Source organism: Buteo buteo, chromosome 22 (assembly GCF_964188355.1).
Source record: "Buteo buteo chromosome 22, bButBut1.hap1.1, whole genome shotgun sequence".
NCBI lineage: Eukaryota > Metazoa > Chordata > Aves > Accipitriformes > Accipitridae > Buteo > Buteo buteo.
This window is the reverse complement of record NC_134192.1, coordinates 845,792-871,001: the sequence shown is the minus strand read 5'-3', so window position 1 is coordinate 871,001 and position 25,210 is coordinate 845,792. Positions and strand designations below refer to the sequence as shown.

Genomic DNA, 25,210 nt, shown 5'->3' with positions numbered 1-25,210 from the left:
GAAGGGCAAGCCCCGACACAAGGGCAAGCCTTGATGGTGGCTCCTCTTGAACCCTTGCTCCGCACACTCCCATCCAGCTGCCTTAACTCAGTTTGGTAGGGGGGGCATTTCTTTTCAAGAGGCCCCAGCAGGCTGCAGGAGCTCTTTCCCTGGGCGAGGATGACCCTCTGTCCACGGTGGGGGAATCAGAGCATCCTTAGGAGATCCCAAGGCAGCGGTATACAGCTCAACAAGTGAGACCTTCAGCCACAGCTCCATGAAACTTGCGGCCATCTCAGCAACGTTCAGAGCTAGACTAGAACACCAAGGCCTCACGCTCGGAGCCAAATCACAAGGCTTGGGAAGGAGGGGTAGGCTGTCCCATATCTCTTGTAGGAACTGCTGTCACCTCCCCCTTTAGAGCCGGCGATGGGAGCAAAGGCACACACTGGTCCATGGCTTGAGCTCAGCCTGTCCCGGTCCCTCCATCGCCTACTGTGCCGTGGAGCCAGCGCTCCCTGGGGTGCATCAAAGGCACCAGTAGTCCCCTGGGGTGCACCAAGTGAGACCCACATGATGGAGCCATTCCTGTGAGGCCGCAGGGGAACGTTGCTTCCACACTGTGCTGGAGCATTTTTCCAGCAAGCAACCAAGGACCAAGCCCAGTGTGCTTTCTTCACCCCTTTCCTCTTCTTCCCTGCACCCGTCACAGGCCCCATGGGAACCCAGGCTCCTTTTGGGGGCACATTTCCTGCAACTGGGGCAAAGCAGCACTTCCCCAGGGTCAGTGCCATAAGCACGGGCCTGCCCCACGGCAGGGAAGGAGGCAGCCATGGGGCCCTGGAGCCCTTAGCAGGCTGGGAGGTGCAGGAGCACCCTAGGTCCAGCATCCCTGTGGGACCAGTTTGGCCCGTTGGTGCATGGTTCCACCATGGGACCCTCCTGGTCCTTCACTGGCACCAGGAAGTCAGAGGCTGTGGTCCCATGTGGCAACCCATGCCCTGGGATGTGACCCCCACAGTCGCTCCCATTCCCTCCTGGATCCCCTCACCAGGTCCCTCCTGCCTGGAATGTTGTCCCCGGTCTCTTCAAGGTGTGTCCCTTTATCCCACAATAAAGTCAGTCCTAGTCAGTCTGGAAGGGTTTTGGTTGGAGAGGAGCCACAAGGATCCAGGTCATGGGAGGTGGCTCCTGGGGTCAGTGGGTGACTAGTTTTAGGGTGCACATGGGTCACAATTGTCCCCTGTAGCCTTCAGGCAGAGCACTGGTGGTGCAACCATTTTTGGATGTGACTGGATCCCAGATGATGCTCAGCCTCTTCCCAGCTGTCTAGGTGGAGCAGGACTCCTGGGAATCCCACTCTGGAGGCCACAGAGCCCCACTCAAACCCTGACCTAACCCCTGCTAGAGCAAAGCGCAAACCCTCTGAGCTCCCAGCACGTATCTCTGCCGGGAGGGTTCCCACCTTCACCCTAAACCTAACCCCAAAGATTACCCTCACCCCAGTGTAAACTTCTTGTAACTCTAGATCTAACTAGACCTCATTTTTCTGTCCAAAACACTTCTCCAGCATCACAGCATTGCCTTAACTGTAGCATCAAAAGTGTCCCTAGTCTGAAAGGTTGGGCAATATCGAAAGACTTTCCCTGGCTCCCAAAGTCACCCGACCACCAATGGTTATAGATCAGGCAAGTCCTAGCCTTACCCCAACCCTAAACAAAGCCCTAAACCTAATCTTGAACCTTACTCATAACCCCAGACTTGGCTCCCACCCTACGCCCAACGCCCAGGCCCATCCACCGGCGTAGCCCCAGCCCTGCTCCGCCTGCGCGGCCGCCACGTGCTGTCAGAACCTGCACCTCAGCCCAGACTCTGACCCGCATCCCCTCCTGTCCCCAGCACGGAGCTGGTACCCAGCCCCGGCCAGCACCCGCTGCTGCCCCACGCAGGAGCCCAGACCCAAAGCTTCCCGGAGCACCGACCCCGGCTGCGATTCCCCAAACCCACATGGAACAAACCACTGATGGAGCTTTGGTCCTCCTTTAAACATCCCCATCCCTCCTGGTCCTCCCTGAGCTGCAGTTCTGCCAAACACTCCAGCCTGGCTTTCTTTTCAAAAGTACTGTTTTATTTTTCAGCCACTTTTGGGAGGGGAAGGGGTGTCGAGTCCTTCAGCTTCTGCTCAAGGTGCCAGCGTAAACAGAAATATTTTAAACCACAACAAGAAAAAATAAGCTATGCCCATACATTAGTGTACAGCAGCTGTAGTGAGGAGCTCATAGTGATGGGCTGGGAGCTTCTACGGAGATAAATTTCAATCAGCTCTGTGCAAAGGTTGAGTTTGGGGGAGTTTCAGAGTCATACGTGAAACCAGACAATTAAATCCATTGTTGAACAGAGATTGCTGCCCCATGTGAGAAACTGCTGTCTAAATACAACCCAAAATGACAGATGGATGGAGACCTACGGAGCAACAAAAAGGAGCAACTGCAAAGCTAAATTCTCTGTGCCCTGATTTTTTTGCCAGACAATTTTGTCACAATTTGGGGAAAACAAGCATCTCTGTAATCATCAGTGTGTATTTTTTGTTTTCTCCAGAATAAAAGTCATGGACTTGCAGCTGATTGCAGGTAGTCCAAACAAGAGGAGCTGTGACACCAGATCCATCTGCCCCCAACACTAAAAAAATCCTGGTATAGCTCATTCCCGTCTTCTTTCTGCCCTGCTGCTCTCCAGCATTACCCACCTTCCTTCCCTACCTGTCTGCCCTAGTTTTCTACACCAGTACTCCTCTGGGCACCAGTTCTCCTCCCATCACGTCCTGTACCAGCTTCCTACCTGCCTGCCCTCTTCTCGGCACCCTTCAACTGCATTTCCTCGGAAGCAAGATCTAAACCGTGAACATGACAATTGACATTTCAAGCCAAGAGATTATAAATTACAGGATCTCAGAAGAGAGACGAAAGACAAAAAATGTTGCGTGCAAAATTCACAGACACGTCTTTTGCTGCCCCTTTGCCTTTGACTTCCCCTTCCGCACACAGTGACTCTCTACCTTCCGTCGTGCTGGCTGTGGCTCGGTGCACTGGACCGGCCCGCCCGAAGCAGAGCTGTCGGGATGGCTGTCCAGAGCATCCCTCCCTATGCCATTGTTTCACCCAGGGACAACCCAGCCCATGGGGATTACTGTGTAAGGGGCTGCCAGACCATGTCTGGCAGAGTAAATGGAAAGAAAATGAACAGAAAATATTTGCTGATAACTGTCATTCTGCCAGATCAGCTAGAAGTGTACGTTTGCATGTAACTAGTAGTGACATCCAATGCCTGAGCAGTAGGAGCAAACCAAACCAGACATTTCTCAGCTGAAGATCATGAAAAGACACCATCATCTGTAAAATACATTAGAAGGTCTACTGACTGAATATTAACTCAAGGAAAATTAAAGTTTATAATCCTCATAGTATATTGTTCCCTCTTATTACACCAGCCATACATTTTGGGGTTGATACAGTGTTCTCTGTCTATAAAATGAGCAGTTTGAAACCTGGGTTCAGACAAAGAAGAAAGCTATGATTCATTCTAAACATGGCAGGCCAGGGTGTCTTTGCAATGATGCTTCTGTTGCTTTAGGTGCACGAGACCTTTCCCTCCGCACAAGCCTGTGATACAACAACACAGGGTAAACGGGATCCCAAAGCACCCACTGCACAAAGCTGAACTGCAGTTTCCATCCTCACCGCCCTGCTAACGGTCCCCATCCACTTCTGTCTCAGGCCGCTCTCCTCCCCGTCTGCACAGGGGGTCTCAGCCCCAGGCCACTGCTCCCCCCCATCCCTGTAAGCAGCCCCGCAGACCCCCACCAGCGCCCAGAAAATGCCTGGAGGTACACCAGACAGGGTCTACTTTGGACCTCCGAGTCCCATCCGCCGAGTACGGCACGAGCTGCCAGGCACCTGCCTGCTGCTCCCCAGTCTGCACCAGTTCGCTGTCCCAGTGCACAGGGCTGGTGGTCATTTAGAGGGGAGACATTGTCCTCCCCGGGCAGGGACGTCACGAAGCCACCGTGCAGTCCCCGCCTGCGCTGCCACCCAGAGCGCTGCTAACCTGAGCCCTGAGCTCACGCACAGCTCCGGGGACAGAAATCTCGTGCCTCAAACCCCTGGGAAGAAAGCAGGCTACAGCACACGCCAGCGGCTTTCCAGCTCGGACCCGGAGCACGCTCCCCTTCGCACACCGCTGCCTACACAAGCGTGCACGCACAGCCACCGCGCGAGCAGGTGGGTTTCTTGGTTGCCATCTAGCAACAACCCCGCGTGTGGAGAGCCTTTCTGCTGGCAACCTGCAAACACATCTCCTGCTGTGGGTCTGCCTACACCAGGACAGTTGGGCACGTCTACTGGTAGCAAAGATGCTCCCGCAGGCATTCATACTCCTTTCGCTTCTCCGCTCCTCCAAAGCGGGACAGAGGACTCCTTTTGGCTGGGGAAAGGTTGCCCAGTTTTGTCCACAGAAGGCGGCGCGGAGGGCCTGGCCCAGGCTTGCTAGATGCCGACATCCAGGTTTAGGAATGAGACGCTGCTGTACAACTCTGATGAGACCGAGCCGCTCTCCAGGGTGCGGGTCCGACCAGGCAGTGGGGATGGAGCATGCTCCTCTGTTGAATCCTCACTCTCTGGGCTCCTAAGAAAGTAAAAAAAAAAAAAAAAAAAAGAGAGAGATGCTATTTGCAAACTGCTGCTATCACCCGCTTCGCACCCAAATGGCCTCTAGCAGTGACCCCAAAGATTTGCCGTCTCTTTGAACAGTCCCGAAAGGGATGTGAAGACAGACAAGGAATGGTAGTGGAGATGAATGCAGAAAACCCATTTCACACAGGACAGTCCATGTTTGCTGAAGGAGTCACCAGCTCTACAAGAAGACCGAAGGCTGCGGAGCATGCCCTGCTTCAGACCTCAGGGGAGAAAAATACCTCCTGCATTATGTGCCATGATCGTGGGCCCAGATCATGGGACTCAAGGCCCTTTTGCCCCCATTCTTTAATCACAGGGAAGGGCACGAGCTCAAATTCTGAGCCTCTATGGGACTATCCTATCTCGCAGCCAAAAAGCAGATGTACAGACACAGCTGGCAGTCACACAGACACATGCGCACATGCGACAGGCAAAAAATGCACAGAAATACAGGCAACACCAAAGGTGAATAAAATGTGGAGGAGGCTAGTGATGGAGCTGAAAATGGAGCAGGCATCCGTGTGTGATCCTGAGAGGCTGGAGCAGCAGCAGGACAAGAGCTGTGTAGGTATGCACACAGAAAGATGTGTGCAATGGAGGAGTTCTGATGCAGGGCAGATTTGGGTAAAGGAGAGAGCATGGCACAGGCTGGGGAGGAAAAAAGGAGAACAGGGAGCTCCAAGGGACAGAAAAGCTGGGATGTTTCAGCTGGTGGAAGGCATTAACGCAGGAAGTGGAGGATTTTAGCTAGGGAGTTCATGACTGGAAGTGGTGGAAGCAACAGGAAAGATGGGCAGGAAGATCAGCAGGATCTGTCCGTCACTTGCCAGCAGCGCGGTGAGTGTTGCCGCAGGAGGGCTTTGCCCCGGTGCAGCGAGGTGCCCTCCAGCAGCACCGCGCCTTGCGGGACTTACGGCACGGCGTTGAACTTCCTGCGCAAAAGGTAGTCGATGACATCGGGGTCGGTCTGAAATAGCCTCCTTAGGATGTCACATTGCATTTCTGGAGAGACCTGGGAGGGATACACAGACACACTCGCTCATGGCATCTCCTCCTCTCTGGAGGAGGACGAGCAGAGGCAGCCAAGGACAGCAAAAGGACTCTGGGTCAATACGTGCTCACAGACCCACCGTGTTGGTGTCATGTCCACACACCTCCCGGGGGTCTGAGCAGGATCTCAGCCCCTGCTTTTCCTGTGCTAACCCGGGTCCTTTGGCTCCCTGCAGACCTGGCAATTGCTACAAGGCTTTTTGGGGACCTGAATTGTCACATTCCCACAGACCTGTAGGAAATGGACATTTCTGGTATTTCTTGGGAATTTCCCAGGTCCACTCCTAAAACCAGGGCCAGGAGGACTGCTCAGCGTATGCTCTTGCCAATCCAGGGGATTTCTGCCAGGGTTTCAAAACAGTTGCACAGCCTCCACTGGGTTGTCCCTAAGGAGAACAGCCACTTCAGCTATGTGACCGCCTGGCACCCACCTGCATCGTGTCCCTTGGGGACTGCTTCAGGGTGCCTGAGACCACACGAAGCACTCGTGGTGCTCAAGCCAGTGCCTTGCTGCACGTCCTCAGGGGCTCTCCCACTCAACCACCATACTTGCCTCTGAGCAACCCTGCCAGTGCTCGGGTACCGCATTGCACCACTCTCCTTCACCAGCATCTCCCACACTGGCAAAGGGAAGCATGGAGCCTGGAGAGGCATCCCCAGTCTGTCATGCCTTCCTGGCACTCGCGCTAGCGGCAGGGCAGAGTGGAGAGAGCAACAGCCAAGGCTTGAGGTCCGCCTGGACAACCACGCAGAGCAGGATTTGGCCAGGAGAAGATGCAAAAGGTTCTTACTGCTGCCTGCAGGTGCCCTCCAGGGAAGGGTGGAGAGAGGATGGAGCCAGACTCTTCCTAGAGGTGGCTGGGCACAGACCGAGGTGCAGCAGGGATGAGCTGCAGCAGGGGCAAGGCTGACAAGGAGAGAATTCTTGCCCTGAGGGTGGTGCAGCCCTGGGACAGGACCCAGAGAGGTCAGAGCTCTCCATCCCTGGAAGTATGTAAACCCCAGCTGGATGCAGCCCTGATCTAGCTTTGAAGGGAGCCCTCATCTGGTTGGTCTGGAGGCCCCAGAGCTCTTGTCCCATACGAACCTTTACATGAGTCTAAAAGACACTTTTGGGAACCCCAGGTCGATGTGTCACCTAGGACAGGATGAGCACTCCTTGCCTCACACTGATGGTCCAAATCATCCACTGAAGAGCAGATCTGAAGTGATCCCATTCTTCACTGCCATCATCAGCTCTCCCCACTGTTACAGCCTCCCCATATCTGCCTGAGGCTGTGGCATCTCCACCCCACGCCATCACCTTCCAGCTCCTTCCCTCTTCTAAGGTCTCCCATTTTTCCCTCTTCTTTCCCCCCTTCACTGGAACTTTAGGGCAGAAACAGTACTGAGGTGCCACTCCTGCAGGTGCTGTTGGCCAGTTGTTTCTCATCCAAAACAAGCTCGGGCAGATGTCACCAGGGTGGAAAGCGACAGAGAAGATGGGGCCAGTTCCTGGCATGACCCTCAGCTCTGCCATATGCCAGTAACAAACCATCCCAAATTAATATTTACACCTGCCATGAGGAATGAATCACATTTTCACAAGCTGACTTGAGTCACCTACTGCTAAGTGGGGCTGTGAATACATCCTTCCTTCTGCTGCCATTAGAAGAGTTCAGAGGGGAAGGAAAAGTCTAGAGAAGCTGCCCTGAGAAAGCTTCACCTACCATGAACAAGGTCTGGTAGTGCTCAATCAACCTCTGGAGCACCAGTATGATGGCAGCACTATCTTCAAAGTTCATGGCACCAGCATCTTTTTCTCCAGGCTTCTCTTTCTGAAGGATGTTGGGACCAAAGATTGTGGCCAAGTTTGAAACTGTCATTTTATTCCCAGGAATCTAGCGAGCAAGCACAAAAGGAAATTGCAGATTATAGATGCGCTGGCATGAGATGTCCCAGGATAGCCTCACCCCCCCCAGGATGAGCTGCTGAGTGAGGCCGGGGTGTTGATTTGGATCCAGTTTGGTCCTCTCCAAGCTGGTGGCAGGGCCAGCATGACAGGTTTGTGGTGTTGGAGCACACACTTATCCCCTCCTTGCATCAGGGCCTCCATTCCCATCTACCTCACTTACACAACACCTACCAGAAGGTAACAACCAACACTTCTGTGTCATCTTACAATATGGGACAAAAGCAGTCTCTCTGAACCATGGAGAGACTTAGAGCTTGAATTGTCCAGAGAAACTACAGTCAACCTCAATGCATGATGATAAGTCCTTCATGAAAGCTGGAGCTGGAAAACCAGAATTAATCCACAAAAAGTGCCCCTTGCTCTGCCTACAGACACACAGCCAGGTCTCTCTGGGGTTACTGCAACCCAGAAAATCACTTAGCTGGACTGAGAGAAACCCAGACCTGCCACGGACAAGGGGATGCATCAACAATTCGGTTTTGCCAAAGGATTCACATGGGCTTGCAAGAAGCTCTGCTTGATTTTAACCAACGAACTCTGAGCAATCCCTTCTTCATGCACTTGACCCGTTTGGGCCAGCCTTACCTCCTGGCCATCAGGGCCCCAGGAGCTCTCGGCGTGCCGGGCCACCTCGCTGAGGAACCGCAGGAGCCGGTGCAGCGTGTCGCTGTGGCATGGGGGCAGCAGGAAGAGCAGCAGCTGAAGAGCAGCCAGCTGCGACGGACCCTCCATGGCTAGGCAGAGAGCAGCCCGTTAATTAGTGCGGTTCCCAGCCCGCTAGGCACTTCCAGCTGGACAGCCCTCTTTTACATCCATGGGAACGAGCTCTGAGGGAGCCAGACTGGCGTCTTACCCTTCATCCTGTCCATGCGAGGATAAGCACTCGGGCTGCGACATGATTGCATTTGGTGTTTTATAGCCCCATAGTCAAAGACTGTCCTTGACCAGAGGGATTATAATCCAAATATCACACACACAGGGAAAAAAAAAAAAAAAAAAAAGCACAGACTACAGCAACTGCACTTGGCAGTGCCAGGCAGCACATCGCTAATCCCACTGCTGTCAAGAAGTTTTGGCAAAGAGTGGTAAGGAAGGATCTAGGAGCCAAACGTTTGAAAAATTGTACATGCTGTGATGTGAATTTTCATGGATTCACCCTACAGTACACATGCAGTTCAGGGCCATTCGGCCTTTTTTATTAACAGTGTCAGCAAGGGAAAAGAAAGTCACCTCACTGCAGCAATAGTGATGCTGAGCTGACAAGGGAGGACAGACAGCAAACACTCAGCCAGCCAAGGCTCAAGAGAGTACCTAAAAAAGAAAAAGGAGGGTATGATGCAAGAGGGACATTCAAAGTTCTGTGTGATGGATGGCAGGTCAGGAAAGAGCCGTGGATGAGGGACTGCGTTGTGCCATATCCTGCTCTGGTGCTGGATGTGAGGGGAGGCTCCTTAGATCACTTCTATAGGGAGAATTGGCAAGATCTTCTGGTTCAGGTGTGAGAATCACAAACCCGGTGTGAAGATCTGCTCAGATCACACACCCTAGCAGTGAGAAGAAAATGGGCAATGACAGTAGCGTGCAGTGGAGTATGTAACTAAACTGCAGCCCTGCAACCTGCTGAAAGTCATGTCCACCACACAGCTGGATGGGCTCAAAAAGTTGCTGGGCAAGCAGCTGGAATAGAAATCTACTAATGGCTGTAAAATGTCAACAAGACTTTAGGCTCCGGTTACTTGGAGACCACTGGAAGGTGGAATATTGGAGAAAACAACACTGTACACATTCCTCCAAGTAAGAGACCCTGGTTGCTCCTGGAAATGGGATAGCAGTCCAGACCAACTTTGCTCCAGCAACATGTGCCCACCAATGTGTCAAGCCTGGAAGACATGGCTGTAGCCTGTATGCATCCAAAAAAATATATATTTCAGCATTGTGAATATTCTGCAGTTCTGCCTGGCTTTTTGGGAAAGTGGCAAAGGCAATCTTTATTAACCTTCTCATCTCCCAGAAATAAAAATGAGAAACCTATGTTTTAGCCAAAGTAACACCAATTTCCACTGGAGAAGGCATAGAGAAGGTAGTTCCTCTGACAGTTCCTAAGCATTTGCTTTATACTGTGCCCTAAAAGTCCTTATATGACAAAGGTGCATCATTTATTCTTCTTTGTTGATGTGGAAGCAGAGATTCAAGGATTTGGATTTGGAGAATCTAATCTAAGGAGAGAAGGATGGTAAAAGGGAAGCAACGAGATGGTGAAGGAGACCAAGAAAGACTGATGCTGGAAGCTGAGGAGACTGCTTAAAAACTCAGTCACCTGAAATATGGAGGGTAGGGGGACCTGGGCAGAGGATTTGCAAAGACACCCTTACAGGCAGTGCAAACTGCTGGGCTGGGCTCCTGCGCAGCACGCTGAATTGTGCTGGGACCCGGTACTGAGCCAGGTAATTGCATGAGAAGAAAATTCCCTTTTTTTCCTTACAAAACCAAACGTGGTGGGTGGACTGTGCAGAGTGAGAAAAACACACCCCAGGTACTCACAGGCTGTGCTGAGGAAGGCTGCATAGAGCTCTCTGGGAATCAGTGAATCCGGCATGTCCCGAAGAAACTCTTTGAGCAGAGCAGCCACATCATGAACGCTTTGATGTTCATCTAAGAAAACATCCAGTCCTTGATCAAATTCTTCCCTCAGCTTAAAAGTGGAAGAAAGGAGAAGAATAAAAGCAACAGTCAGTTCTTCCTCTTTATACAAGTCATGCTGTCAGGATCTGTCCTTGTACAGAGCTACTGCAACACCAGGACAGGAGGGTTGGCTTCTCCCAATGTCCCCCTGATACAGGGCACCCCCAAAAAAAGGCATGTCAGAGCCCAACAGCCTGCTGTTGCCCAGAGGATGGAACACAGGACCAGAAGGAATTCCTGGCTGGTGAAGGGAGCCCGGGGGGGGCTCTGAAGTGCCAACCAGGGGATGGAGGCTCATCTGCTAAAGGCAGCTTGGAGACACGAAGCCTGCTCTCCATGGCTGGGAGAAGGACCCAGCAGCAGGTTACAGGTTGTCTGTGATCCAGCACGTGCCTGAGATATTTTAGACCTCTCCATGTCAATGTCTGCTTTATTCATTCCCCACCCACACAAGCATCTGTCCTTTGGATGCAGTACTGCTACAAAGGACGCAGTAAATGTCTCACTTTACCTGCTGAACTCTTTTCTTGGAGCTCCCAACACGGAAGATGCCCACGGTTTGGAGACCTGGGAGACAGACAGGTTAGTGCTCTGCATTCCCACAGCCCCCTGCCACCTGACTAGTCCTTGGAGCACCTCAACGCCATGGAAGTGGTTCTCTTGCACTGCATGCGAGGCAGCGCATCCTTCCCCGCTGCTGGCAGAGGGGGTAGAAAGAAAGGTTTTTGGAGCTGTAAGATTTTCTGGGGCTGTCTGTGCATCAGGGAGGAGATCTCATCTGTACAGTCACTCTGAGCTGGATGCTGGATTTGCAGGGGGAGTTAAGGTCAGAGTGCACCAGGAGATGGGTCACTGATACACACAGTGACATTCACTTCTCAGTGCAGACACTACACCCAGCTCAGAGGGCTCTCCCCGGGTGGCTTTTTGGGAGCATGCCCTGCCCCAGGAATCAGCTGCCTCCTCGCATCTCGGGGAACAGCCAGGCCAGAATGTCCCAGCCCACCACCCAGGATGGGTTTTACCAACCTACTGTGGGATGGGCCATCTGGCTGGAGAGACCTGTGTATTTACCGTGCGTTTCTATGTGTTTGCAACATCTGTCCACAATCCGCGGGACTTGCCAGGTGATGGGGTTGAGGCTCAACATCTTTTTCTTGCCCAGGCTTCTCCGTGGATCCAGCTCGTGGGGGTGTGACAACTGCAGTGCCTCCAGCAGCTTGGAAGTGTTGTCACTCAGGTCAGTGATGGAGTCCACAGACATTGCCCCCTGAGATGGAGCAGAGGTGATTCACAGGGTGGCAGGAACTACCCCACAAGATCCCCATACACCATCACTGCCATGACCTCAGAAGTTTGCGGGAAAGGGAGGCATCACCTCCAAAGGAACACAGAGGTCTACAGAGCCTGGCTGGGGTTGCAAGAGAACCACAGAGAGACTTTTCATCTCCCATGCATTCGTTTATGTGCACTGCTCCTAGTGTGAGGTGTTTCTAAACGCAGCCTTCCTACTGGGGCAGACCCTACACCCCACACAGACATGGGGAAAGAGGAGACATCCCCAAATCTTTCACCTTTCACTGCGCAATATACTGGATTTAGTTACCTGTATTGGAGCCGCTTTACACACGTGGTTACAGGCACTCAGCAAGAGGCAGGCGTGGGTCTCTACTCCAAAGAGACGAGGCAAACCAAACCCAGCCTGTTACCCACCTCCCCTCGCAGGAAACAAGACTAAAGCCAAGAAAGTGGCCAAGGCTGACAGGCCACCCCATCCTCCTTGCCCTTTGACGCAAGGGTAGTCAATACTGCAAGCAGACCAGCTCAGCGGCACAGCTGATGTCCCCACAGCAGCGAGGGAGCCGACATGACCCACCATCGACAGCCACAACTTCTGGTGGGAATTTCACAAGCGCGAGGCCCATACTCCAAGATGCGACACAATGGAGGAGAAGAAAAATCCACGTGACTGGTGACGAATCGCTTCCTATCCCTACCTACCTTTGGCTGCCTGGGGTGTCCTTCGGGTAACCTTGGCTCCGTAAGAGCTGAGCTAGTGTCCCACCCCTCACAGTCCATCTCTTGGGGGAAGTAGGGACATCCCGTTTCCCTGAGGACAGACTGGGACCAACCCAGCATGCAGCACGAATAACTCACATTCGTTACGAAAAGACCCTGGGAAACCATATTTATTGCTGAAGTCAGAGCCTCCCCCCAACCTTCAGCACCATCACAGTGAAGCCCAGTTTTGCAAACGTACCCTTCGCTGGCTCCAGGAGCTGTTGTTGAGAAAAGTTGGGGAAAACGGCTCCTCCAGGAAGACCTCGCAGGGTACCAGGCCACAGCTCATGCCCGTCGGGGATCTCTTCTGCCTCTGAGCCCGAAATCTTGTCACTGTCGCTTCCACCTCCAGGCAGAGCCGGCGGCTCTTTTTCACTTCTTCCTGCAGTTGCTTGTAAGCGCGATCATTGGCAATGACTTGGAAGAGCGGGATCCCAAAAGTCTGAGGAGAGCAGTCTAGGGAAAAACATGGGAGAAATGGAGAAGTATCGCTAGCAGGAAAAAAAATGAGAGGGAGCTGCACTGGCACAGCCCAGCTGCCAGGGACACACGTGCATGCCTGGATAAAATAATTAACCGACAGAAGGGAATACCAGTAAAGGTAACCACCAGCAGAAGAGTGAAGAGGACAATGTACAAAACTGATTCGATACATGACAAGGAGATCTGTAGCTTGAATCCTGGACGTCAGTCCTGTAACTATCAGTGCCCTTGCATGCCCTGTCCCCTCCTGCTCCCCAGGAGCCTGGAATGCCTGGGGTGGGTGGGAAGAGCATCCGCAATGACCCTGGGCAAACCCAGAGGGGAGCTGCTGCCCCTGGAAAGCCCCGGGGCATTGCGTGGTGGGACTCAGGGTGCTGGGCAGTCAGGGAGCCGAGCGGGGAGGGCACGGCGTGGGAGATGGCGTGCTGGAGGAGAAGGAAGGAGATGCAGGGGAGCTGGGAGGATGCCAGGAAAACTGGCCTCCATCAATGTGCTTGTTGCAGCCTGTCCCAGTTTTTCCTGAACCTTCCTTCCTTTTATTGTTTACAGACTCATGAAGATGCCATAGCATCTATGAAGTGGAGACTTCATAAATCACCAGAAATATTTGATACAAAAGATTCTTACCAAATTATAACCTCCAGATTTCTACAGGATTTGCATCAGCTGTGTCTGTTCAAGAACAGTCTTGGTATTAATGGCATTTTCCCCAAATAACTTTCCCCCTCCATACCTCCTTGCAGATACAAGGAGAGCTCTCCTTACTTCCAGCCTCCACACCACCCTGGGCCAAGGGGTTTTGCAACTGGAGTACAAGCCACAAATCCATTTAGTAAAATATCAGACTGCTGCTCAATAATTTCCTTGAGCGGACTTTGTACTGGTGTGAAGAAAATTAATAAGTGCTCATTCCCAGCTGGCTGTGCTCTACAATTCTGGTTTCCCCAGGTTTGTGGCCGACGTCCTTCAAGGGACAATAAACCAGAACTTGAAGCAGCAGGACCAGGGGTAAAATGGGCAGATAGAAATATTCATATGTGTGCATATTTACAAATACACAGTCATGCCCACACATATTTCATCCACACACATATGCATTCCTTCCAGACCCTCTCATGCTTGTGCACATACTGTTACACCCCACTCTGGAGAACAGCAAAACAACATGGGACAAAGCACCTTGCTGAATTTGGGCACCTCCCAGCTCAGCCCCATCAGAAATCACCGATTCTGTTTGAGAGCAGGGACCAAAACCTGGGTAAAAGGGAGGCTGCTCACCTTTCTTCTCCTTTGAAAAGCTCTCCAGTTTCTGGCGGATAGATTTACTGCCCTTAGGTCCAACTACAAGGAGAAAAGAAAGCAAAGGTTCTGCATCATTAGGCTGGTTTAGTACAGTCTCCCCTTAAAGACGTTTGCCTTTCTGCACCCTCGCAGGCAGAGCATGGCCACAGGCACCTCCCACGGGCAGAGGGATGCTGTGGTTCTGATGTGGCCGTGGCCCAGAGAGGATGCATGAGGGCACGTGGGATGGCACGGTGGGCATCGGCTACCTGGGGGCAACAGCCCCAGAGGTGGCCACCATCCTCCCAAAGTGGAGGAAGCGACCCCTCCACACCCAGGCAGCTGGACCCCATGGCACCAAACCATAGAGGTGGGTTAAAAGCGCCCCAGCTGTGGGATTCACCCCACCTGGCTCAGACCACAGCCCTACAAAGCTCTCTCCATCAGGGTTTACTGGTGCTTTACTATCCAGATGTGCAATCCAGCAGTGCACAAAGCTACAGGTCAGGGCATATGAACCATCAGGCAGCCAGCAAAGTAACTGGCCTTCCAGAACAGAGTCAAAATGAACCACAGCTGATCTTTCTGGTGGCATCCGAGCTTCCCATGCCCTGCCAGAGGAAATGCCTGATGCTGCAACAGCTACCAAATGCGGTCTGTGCATGGGATGCGCTGGGAGACTGCGGTGAGTGGCCAAGACCAGCCACCAGCAAATGGGTTCTCACACATGAAAGGGCAGTGGAAAAACTTCAGCTGTCCAAAGGCTGTAGCTTAAAACTGTCCTGGCCACCTTTAAATTCTGCGCTTATGTTATGCAGGACTCTGTATTAATGATGATGTCCTAACAATCACTTAATGACGCAGAAAGCTACCCTAAATCATCCTCAGAGGTCTGGTCTTGACACTGGAAGAAAGAATACAGCCCCAGAAAAGCTTTTATGAATGTTTTACAGAGCATAGACAAATAAAGTTAGACAAAACACATACCACCAGAAATCCCGTACTGATCCTGGAAAGGCAAGCCCTGCTCCTAACTATTCCCCACGTTGCGCATCCAGGAACAGCAGTCAGCAGCAATGAACTGAAAACTCACTCACTGCCCACCCTAAATCCTTCCAGGACACATCACCCTAATCTGGCTTGTGGTCCTAATTCCTGAGGAATTCTCTTCCTAGAAATAGCTTATATAATTGTTTGGGTTATTTTGTAACATTTAGAAGAAAGCTATGAAAGTTGGTATGAACAACATGTGCATAAAAGAGTAGCCTACATTAATTATTCTGCAGCACGATATGTGTTGTTTCATTCAAATGACCAGATAGCAGGAAGATGAAGAACAGCCTGGAGACAAAAAAAAACCAGCCAAGGAAAAAAAGGCCAGCAGAACTCCAGTTTCAGCATAGAGTTAGGAGGGGTGACACAATGTGCTGAGCCTGAGCATCAGCATAAGTCTCCACTCCTAAACAAACCATGAGGCAGCAGATAGTAAAGAAACCATCAGAATTCCGCTGTCCAGAAAGCCTGAGCTGGTATCTCCATGACAGAGTAATGCGTACGATCCGCTACAAAGCTAGGACATGAGGACAACTTCTTTTCACTGAGATGCATTACAGCAAGCTTGATGCTGTGCATCCTTCAGAGATTTAATCTTTCTTGGTCATCTCCTGCCCAAACCACAGACTTGTTCCTGCAGTCTTGGCCAAAATGAGATTTAGTGCCCATGACGTGTTTGCTCTGTTCCTCAGGAGGATCATCCTAAGGGAGGCTGTTTGCTGAAAGGTCTGAGATGCTGCAGAAGTTTGTTGGGATTGAATGAGGTAAGGGACTGTCGGAAGGAAAAGAGCAGCCCAGAGGGTATCAAAGCCGAAGGTTGCCCCAAAGGATGGTTCACAATGGAATGTACGCTCCGTGATCCTCATCGTCTAGGTATCTGGAGACACGAGGATTAAAAGAGGTGCTGAACACTTTTTCCTTGAGGAAAATAGTAACAACTGTGCAATGGCTGTTTATTAAAGAAAGCGGGAATTTCACGTTGGGTAGATGTTGGGGAGCAAGTACAGACAGGTGGATGGACCCAAATGGAGAACATGCAGCCCAAATTCAGGCATTTCCAAACATTATGAACTTCCCTTTAAAATGCTGGGATAGGAAAATGACGTTGCAGGTGCAATAGTTTCATAGCTAATCCTCAGCATCTTGCACTGACTCCCAGCAAACTAACTGCAAAAAGAGCAACTAGCAGGTAGAAATCTAAAGGATACAAAGATAGACAAAAGGAAGGAGAGATTCCCTGACAGCAACTGCTTCCTTCAAAACGCAGGTGATCATGAGAGCGATGTCCAAAATACACACAAGGATGAGATGAGGACTTTGCAGTCACCTGCACTTATCCCGCAGCAAGGGAGGAGCCCATCGGATGAAATGCAGCATGTTTAACAGCAAGGAAGGAAAGACTTTTTTTTTTTTTTTTGCACTGCACTGTTCCCTAGAGAAGCTACTGCTGCAGGATGTCACTGAAAATGGGGTCACAACAACTCAAAATAAAAAAAAAAAAAAAAAAAAAGGAACCAGGATGTTTGTCTGGGGTGGCTGGTGCTGCAGCCCTGGGGCAATGGGAGTTCTGGGAATGAGAGGGGAGCTTTCTTTCTGTTAATCTCCTTGAAGCTATTTCATTGCATGAAATCTTCCAAACATTAATTAAGACAGGAAACCAAACTCAGATGTCACCCCGAGTAAGTACTTGCTGTCCACTATGAGGTTGAGGTTGGGTGTTAGGAAATGCTCCTTCCCTGAGACAGGTCCCCAGAGATGTGGGGGCTCCATCCTTGGGAGGTCCCAGCCCCAGCTGCCCTGGGCTGGTGCTGGTGACAGCCCTGCTGCCAGCAGCTGGTGGGGCTGGAGACCCCCGAGCTCCCTTTGCACCCGCAGTGCTGGTACCACGCGACCCTAAGGCTGGTGAGCTGTAGGCATCTCCTTCCTTACTGGGATGCCAAAATAAGGCCCAGGGCAGAGGAGGCATTGCAAGCTGGTCTGTCCACTCTTGAGTAACGAGTAAATTGGGGAAGGAGTCAGCTGATGCCCAACTTGCTGTGCTACCTTGGTTCAGCGTGTAGACATCGGGGGACGCAGGCAGCTATGGGAACCCAGACAATGCCTGTATGTGTAGGCCAGGACAGGGGACCTCAGTCCCTGTGGAGCTTCTATATTTATCTGCCCATTAATTTCAGCAGCACTTCTGGTAACCTTGCATAAGCCCCATCCCAGCATCAGGACTTTGTGCTGGACATTAATCCAAAAACAAAAGCCTGTTCCATCCCAATGGCATTAAGATAGCCCCAGTAGAAGACCTTGCCAAGTCATATTGCATCTGGTTTGGATTAGGGGGATCAGAGGCAGACAACAGGCAAGGTCATATTCTCACACTCCTATGGACACACAAACCCTCCTCAAAAGGCTGATTAGGCCTTCGAGGCTCAGACCAAAACAGGGAACAGCTAATAAAATGGACCAAAATGTGTCACAAATGTCTTTCCATAAACATCATCCCATGTTATGAAGTGTGGGCGTGGGGATGAGTAGCAATGACGGCTCAGACCTCAGCCCCCCCTCAGCAGGGGCTGTCCTCTCCCATCCTCTACCTTTAGCCAGGCTGAGATCTCCAACAAGCAGCTTCTTCTGCAGCTGGTAGAGAGCAATCTCTTGCAGACTGGCTCTTTCCAACTCCGAAAGGCTGTGCAGGGCCACAGGCTGCATTTTGGTGCTTTGTCCTGGCAGAAGAGCTGAGATAAAAGGTCCTCTGAAAAACATATGTATATATAAAAATAGAAGTCAGGAGCACATTGCAGAGATGCCTGCTTTAGGAGAGAAGCTGATGAAAATGCCACAGGGAGTCTTTGCAAGTGCAGGAGACACTTGGCCCTCTTTCACCTCTCCAAAGAGCCAGCTGATCTGCAGGTGCCCCAGCCACACCATCTCACTTTGACCTTCCAAGCAAAGGCCTTGGAGGCATCAGGGCATACGTGAGGGAACCCAGCCCTGGCTCCCAAGACCCTACGGGCTCCCTGAGGCACCTCACTGCTTGGCAGAGTAGCCAATTCTAGCTGCCATCTGTTTTCACATGAAGCCCAACACCACGAGGCTCACGTACACAGGACGGGGCACATCCTGGCCAGCCGGAGTAGGGACTGTGGTCCTGATGCTGGGACTTGGCCATTCATCACCATGGGAATATAGTTCCTGGCTGGCATCAGCCTCGAGACCACGCTCCACGTGAGCGGAGTCAGGATGGAGGCAAGCGCAACCATCTCCTTACCAAACCTAGAAGGCACAACGTGTTCCAAAGCGCAACAAAAACTCGTGCGAGGAAACGGCAGTCAGCAGCCCTTCGCCCTGCTTGGTCTGACACCTTATCTATCACGCTTCTCCCTTCCCACCGGGGAGCTGCTCAGCGAACCACAAACACGCGGAGCGAGGGGCTCCATCCCAGCGTGTCCTCACGTTGTGCCCACGGACGTAACCCTCAGCTGCAGGTATTGGCAGCCACGTTGGGATCAACTCTGGATACATTCAGGTGCGGACCTTCTTCGCCCTCCTGCCCCACTAAGAAGTGGCACCTAACAAAAAGCTCCTCCTGGCTGCTGCGGCAGCCTGAGCATTTCCCGGCTCCCTCCAGACACCCGCCTTGCTTTGCCCCTGCCCTCCAACGATCTCCACCAGATCAGGGGGACCCGAACCTTTTGGTATTATGTTAACAGGTCCCAGCAGCCCATCTTCATGCCAACCAGCTGCTGCCGGCCAGCCCCTGACTGCAGCTCAACACAAGGAAAACCGTGGGCTCCGGGTGGAAAGGGCTTGGGACAAGATACCAGCCTCGAACCGCTCTTTGGAGGATGATGTGCGGATATACACCCCTCCTCTCCTTCACCCACACCCCGCCACACGCTGGGTGCCAAGGTTTAAGGAATAACTGAGGAGCGGTGACCTCCTGAGAGGGCCTGGAATGGCTCGGACTCGGGCTGGTTTACGGCGGCTGCTCAGCCTGGGGACGCCGGGGCTGCACAGACGCTGCTGCTCCCCCTCTCCTCCTGCGGCGTTGCTCCATCAGGCAGGGAGAGGCTGGACAGATGCTTTCCACTCTGCAGAAAGGTGGGCGTAGCAGTTTCCCTCCAGGGTGAGTGAAGACAGCTTTGGGGTTTTGGTTTTTTTTAGTCATAAAAAACTTCTGAAACCTAAAAAGCGTCACACATCCCACTAAATTAGACTTACAGCCACCTTTTATTCACAAGCTCTTCTTCCCTGCCTTTTCCCCCCATTTTAAATTGGTTTATTTCTTAATTTAATATTTAATGCTGAGCTTCAACTCTTGTAAATTGGACACTTCCAGCACCGCTGAAGCCTCACCGATGCCTTTACCCCCAGCACTGGCTGGACCTGCAGCCCACAGCCCCCCGCAGGTCACGGCCAAACACCGAACGCCCCGTCCCCTCTCCCGCATCTTTGGGGAGCTCTCCCTGTTTTTTGCAGCCTCCTGGAGAGGCCACGCAGGGATCCACACTGGCTCCCAGCTCCTCGCCCTGCACTAACCTGGGTGTCCCCAGCCTGCCGCAGTCCCGCGCCCCGCGACGCCTCTCCGGCACCCAGCGAACCCACGGTCCAAAGAGCAAAGAGCAGCAGTAAGCAGAAGAAAGGACCGACTTTATCAGCATGTGCACAGAAAAGATGTGGTCAGAGTACAGGCTCCGAAAGGAGCCTTCCCAAAGACAGCTTTAAGGCAATAATGAAAAATAAATGCCTGGAAATCCCCTAGAGCCAGTGATAAGGGTGAGAACACCCAGGAGCGTGACGAGGCAGTCGGCGTAGGCGCTCGGATCAGCCTCAGCACAGCGCTGGCTGCCCACCTCCATCCCCTGTGCCCGGGGAAGGCTGTTGTCTGGGGCAATGTTTATTTTGGCCAGGTTTTCAATTTCTAAAGATATTTAGAAAGTTACATAAATTTAACAAAAACAAACAAACATCAAAGAATTGTTATGAACTCCCCAGAAGGGCACACCAAAAGGGAATTCAGCTAAAGACAAAGACATTCTTGAAACATTTGACATTACAAAAGCTACGTACCTCAGCAGGGTCGTGGTGACAAATGTGAGATGCAGCATAGCTAAGCCGCCTGGCTCAGCTCAGCACCTCGGGACAATTAAAACTGGGGTACCTGGGTGCCCATGACTGTCTCATACACTGGACTCGGGCATAAATCACCCAGGAAAAGCTGGTGCAATCCTGCTTACACAGCAGCTAATCCTGCAGACAGCCAGGTGTAGCACTGACCCCCACCTGGAGTTTGGAGCTCAGGGGATGCATTAGCAAAGGAGCCAGAGAGTCACAATACCTGGTTAAATTTAGGGTGAGGCACAGCCCATGGAGGCATTCATGCCTTGCTTGAAAAGGGGCTTTTTCATTATAAAATTACTAAACAACATCAGGAACTGTTCTTTAGGCTCTGCAGCTTGCTTTGGCCGCCCCTCAGCTTTCTGCCCCTCCATGTGCTCCCTCCCAAGCTCAGCAATCAGCCTTGAATGCAATACATGGCTTTTTATAACTTTCATCCTACAGAAAAACACATCTGTGGAAGGGAGGAGGAGCCCTTTAGGAATGTATTTTATTTATGTCTCAACGGGGCTGCATGTAAGAGGTCAGTCTTAAACTAAAATAACTAACTAGTCCTACCAAGCTTTGCAGACAGAGATCCTGGGACATGAGCTCCCCTGGGATAGCCTGGGTGGGAGAAGGGGGCACAGATAAAACGTTGCCTTTGACAGGCAGGAACATCTCTACTTGCCAGCAATAGTTCAGGTGTTCCTGCCACGCCAGAAATGAGGGACCAGCAGAAGCAGTGCCTGAGCAGGAGCCTCCCGGCAGGATGGGAGAAACTCTGCTGCCAGCAGACGCTGCGGATGGACAGACAAGCCCCTGAGACAGACACACTGAAAGAAATTTCTTTTCTGCAGGCGAAGCTCACAGCTCCGGGCAGAGCCCACATTCACAGCCCCTGCCCACACCAGAGGGATGGTCAGAGCGAAGTCACGGAGGATGCAGCTGCCTTGGGGCAAGGAGGAGGAAACCTGATTAGGAGAGGGAGCAGAGCGGAGGGAAAGCAGGAAGGAGAAGTCAGGGCAAGCTGCTGCTTATCTGGCCCTACTATAAACACTACAAGAATAGCCCTATAAAATGCCACCATCGCCAGCTTTCTGACAAACTCCTGCTTCGACTGTTAACCCCGAAAAACCTGGCCTTAATTCTTGCAACAAGCATGTATTCACGCTCGTGGGAGGAAGCTAGATGGGGACCACCGCCGGTAACTTCAAACTCCCTGAGGTCCCTGCCCTGCGGTGGGTGATGCCCTGCAGAGCCCCGTATGGCAGCGGGGTGGGCAGGAGTCGGCAGGAGAGCTCGCTCCAGCCTGGGCAGGCACCGGTGCTCCCCACAAGGAGGAAAACGTCAATACGCAGCAGGGGCAAAAGCCAGAGTACCGCAAATCCTCCTTCAGAGGGGGATGTCGTAGAAAAAAAAATCTTATTAAAAAACAGAAATAAAATGCCTTTCGCTGGGAGCATTAACAGGGCAATTCCTCTCTGCAATGACTTTCCCTGCTTATTTTTAGGACTAGGGCTTATTTAAGGAAATCTCATGGGAAAAGCTCAGCTCAGCTGCCCCTTCTATTCCTGGGGAGCTGCAATTGCTCCTCCATTTTCACCAGCAAAGTTACTCTCTCCCCAGCTGCAACAAAGTGCTGACATTTACCTTCCTCGTTTCCTTCTCGCAGCACAACCAGAGGTAGCCTGGGCTCCCTTCTCTTCCTTCAAGACGATGGTTTTCAAAGCAGTGTCTCCGCTGTGTCTCGTGTGGCCCCGTAGAGCAGGCAGGAGAACCTTCCCTGCCTGCTGGCGGGAAGAGAAGTGGAGAAGTGATGGAGAGGAGACACTGCAGCTGAACACGGCCGAGGGGAGGAGAGGGGTGATGAGAATGTGAATTTTCTGCCAAAAGAAATGAGAGCCAGAAACATTGTCGTGTGGAGAGAGAGGGCAGGGTTACATGGGAAGGAACAGCACTTCCCACGCCTGACAGCATTTGTGCCTTGGCAGGGGATCAATCATTGCTCAATCAATCTATCTCCTCTACCCCTATACTTTCCCCACTTTTATCTATCAGTAACTAGGGCACCTACCAAAGCATCAGCTGTTCCAGCAGATAAAACCTGAAAGAGAAATTTGCTGCCTGGGTGCTGGTCGATGAGGGCCAGTGGATGGTTTTCACCTTGGCTTTCCATGCAGATCTCTCAGCTGCTCCATCACAGCAACTTCACAACAACCAAGTCTCCAGTGCAGGCAGGCACGGGCAGGCCGGGCCACACACATGGCTGCCCTCCGCACCCAAAATGGGTCTGAGGTACCACAGGGGTCCCCTGCGAAGCTCTGCCTTTGAAAAGCTCACAGACCTGATGGGCTAGATGTACAGCTAGCATCTTATACAACGTGTCATACATGGGGGGTTGCAGAGCCCCCAAGAGCCTTACAAACCTACAGCAACCTGCAAGACAGGCGTGTTAACACCAAAAATTGGCACCTCACTGCACATCAACATGCCCATGAGCACCTCGGGGACCGCAGCCTGGCTCTTGGTCCATGACATGGTGATGATAGGGGTGCAGCAGCCCGTTCCCTTGGCCACAGCTGGGGAGAAGCTGAGCTGAGGACACGGTTGCAGAGCCCCGGGAAGTCATCCAGTGACTGCTCCGAGGGGATGCATACAGCTCAGAAGAGAGTGACTGCCAGCGTGAGGTTTAATGAAGGACCATCTCTGCTCCCATGCCCAAAGAGAAGGGAAACATCTGCAGCCCCTGCCTGTGCTCCAGGCTTGCCCACCGAGATGCACGCCAGGTCACGGCACTGGGGTGACAAGCCTCATCTAGGACTTGTCTCACTGCTGCTGATGCTAAGAGCTTTCCTCTCAGCAAAGGGTCCCCCAGCCCCCCCGAGGACTCGGATGTCCCTCAACGCCTGGAGCTGCTGTCTGGTGCCAGGCAGAGTCCTGAATGAGAAGTCCACTCACTGGTGGCCCTCGTGTCCCCAGTGGGATCGCTAGCACGAGTTTCCATGTAGCATCACCTGTGAGCGCGAGGCGATTCCTGGCTCCAGCCCTCCAGGACATTGCAGTCCCTCACCATGTTCTGCTAGCACTCGGATGCCCACACCATGACACATCCCACCCCAGGCCCAGCTCTCGTACCTCCAGAACATCTTTCTCCAGGAAGGTCTGGGTTATCCGCAGGCTCCCTTTTGAACTAGACACCTCCCCTTCATTTGGGACCCGACTCTGCCACTGCCTGCTGCCCTAAGCATCTCTGCATCTCCTGACCCAGCAGGCACCGGCTGCCTCCAGCCAACTTGCTTCCCTCCCTGTGGCAGTTGCATTTTGAGAGGCCACAGACAGGCTTGCAGCTTCCTCCAAAACATGCAGCCATTGCACGAGAAGCCCCTTTGCAGGCTGTCGCACCTTTGTGGAGGCTGCCGAGTTCCTGTTTTCTCTGTGCATCACCTCATTGCCCATCTTTGTCACCAAGTATAAACTGGTGTTGCTGTGCTGCACCAGACATCCACCCCAAACACTGCCATAATCAGCAAACTCCATCTGCTTTGAAGAAGGAAGGAGGAGGTCACGGACCTTGAATTCACTGCCTGTTGAGTAAAACATCAGAAGAGGCTGGAGAGGAAGCAGGGAGCGTTTCATAGCTGTTTGTGGCTAATCACTTGCTGGCCCACTATTTATGAGCACTCTTGAAATTTACTACAAGGACAGTGAAGCCCCATGTTGGCAGAGGACTTGGGATGGAGCACCTCCTTTCCTGTAGCAGCAACGTAAGGCAGGTGAGAAAAAGAAAGCAGCAGGGCCAAGATTTGCCCATAAAAAATGTTTATTCCTTAAAAATACAACGTTCATCTGCAGTGACACAACTATTCAGAACATTTCTTTAGAAGGGTTTTCATTTGCTTCCAGTGTAGTAAGCCTTCAGCGTCAGAAGCAAGAAGAGCAGGCAGCCCCACCTGTGGGCAGCCCGGTCCCAACAGAAAGGTTCCTTTCACCCATTCCTGCTGTCTGCACCCAAGCAAGCTGCGCACGGGGTCTTCGCCCGCCGCTCCAGCTCCAGGAGGCACCCACTCCCAGAGCTCTCTCTAGAGACAGGGAGGGTTTGGTACCTGCAGTGGCATCCCACTTGCCTCCTCACTGTCCAGGGAGCCCATCTGCAGAACAGATTTCTCCTGGTGGCAAAGAGCACACAAGGTTTCAGGGAAACCTCAGTCCCTCTGGAAGAGCCTTGATAAAGAAAGCCTGGAGAGGGGAAGAAGCAGGACCCAGGACTCATCTGGCCCTTACCTGCTTTTACAGCACAGAGCCATCGCTCCATAGGCCCCAGCTCCACTCCCTCCCGCTGCCCCACAGAACAACCTGCCTGGTCCACCATGAGACTGCAGAAGACAGCCTCGGCCACACTGCAGAGGAGTTCCCCCCAGCCACACCAGCTCCCACAAGATGGGTCTCTTGCTGGCCAAGATGGACTGTCCAAATCACAACTCCCACCCCACACCCTGCAGCCGACACTCTGGAGGACTGGAGCCTAATGAGTCCATCTGCTGCATTAGCTTCCACATTTTCGGTTAAATCCAGCCACCACGCCCTGCTCATCCAGCTGATCTCCTCTGGATACAGAGTCAAGGACATGCCTTTCCTGACTCCTGTGTGCTCTGACCATGTCTGCCCTCCGGGCTCTGAAACAGTCCAGTTTTCTCAAGTTTCTTTCCTCAATTTCCAGAGAGGTCTCTGCTGAACAGGCTACCCTGTCCTCTCTCCACCTGGCTGAACATGGTGACTTAAGGGATAGGGGGGAATGGCGACAAGTTCCTGCCTGGAGAAGCCGGTGTGTCTCCTCCATGACCACCCA

General features: G+C 52.4%; 1 protein-coding gene across 1 annotated transcript; it reads right to left on the bottom strand.

The window, feature by feature from the left end:
* Positions 1-1,084: 1,084 nt before the first annotated feature.
* On the bottom strand, positions 1,085-22,236 carry ARHGAP36 (Rho GTPase activating protein 36). The gene is made up of 11 exons (XM_075053829.1): positions 22,015-22,236; positions 17,859-18,016; positions 14,218-14,280; positions 12,656-12,912; positions 11,470-11,665; positions 10,907-10,962; positions 10,255-10,405; positions 8,299-8,447; positions 7,469-7,639; positions 5,624-5,721; positions 1,085-4,659 (listed from the first exon to the last, which is right to left on the bottom strand). The coding sequence occupies exons 2-11, from the start codon at positions 17,971-17,973 to the stop codon at positions 4,521-4,523; spliced, it is 1,395 nt and encodes a 464-aa protein (XP_074909930.1). The 5' UTR covers positions 17,974-18,016; positions 22,015-22,236; the 3' UTR covers positions 1,085-4,520.
* Between the last annotated feature and the right edge of the window lie 2,974 nt (positions 22,237-25,210).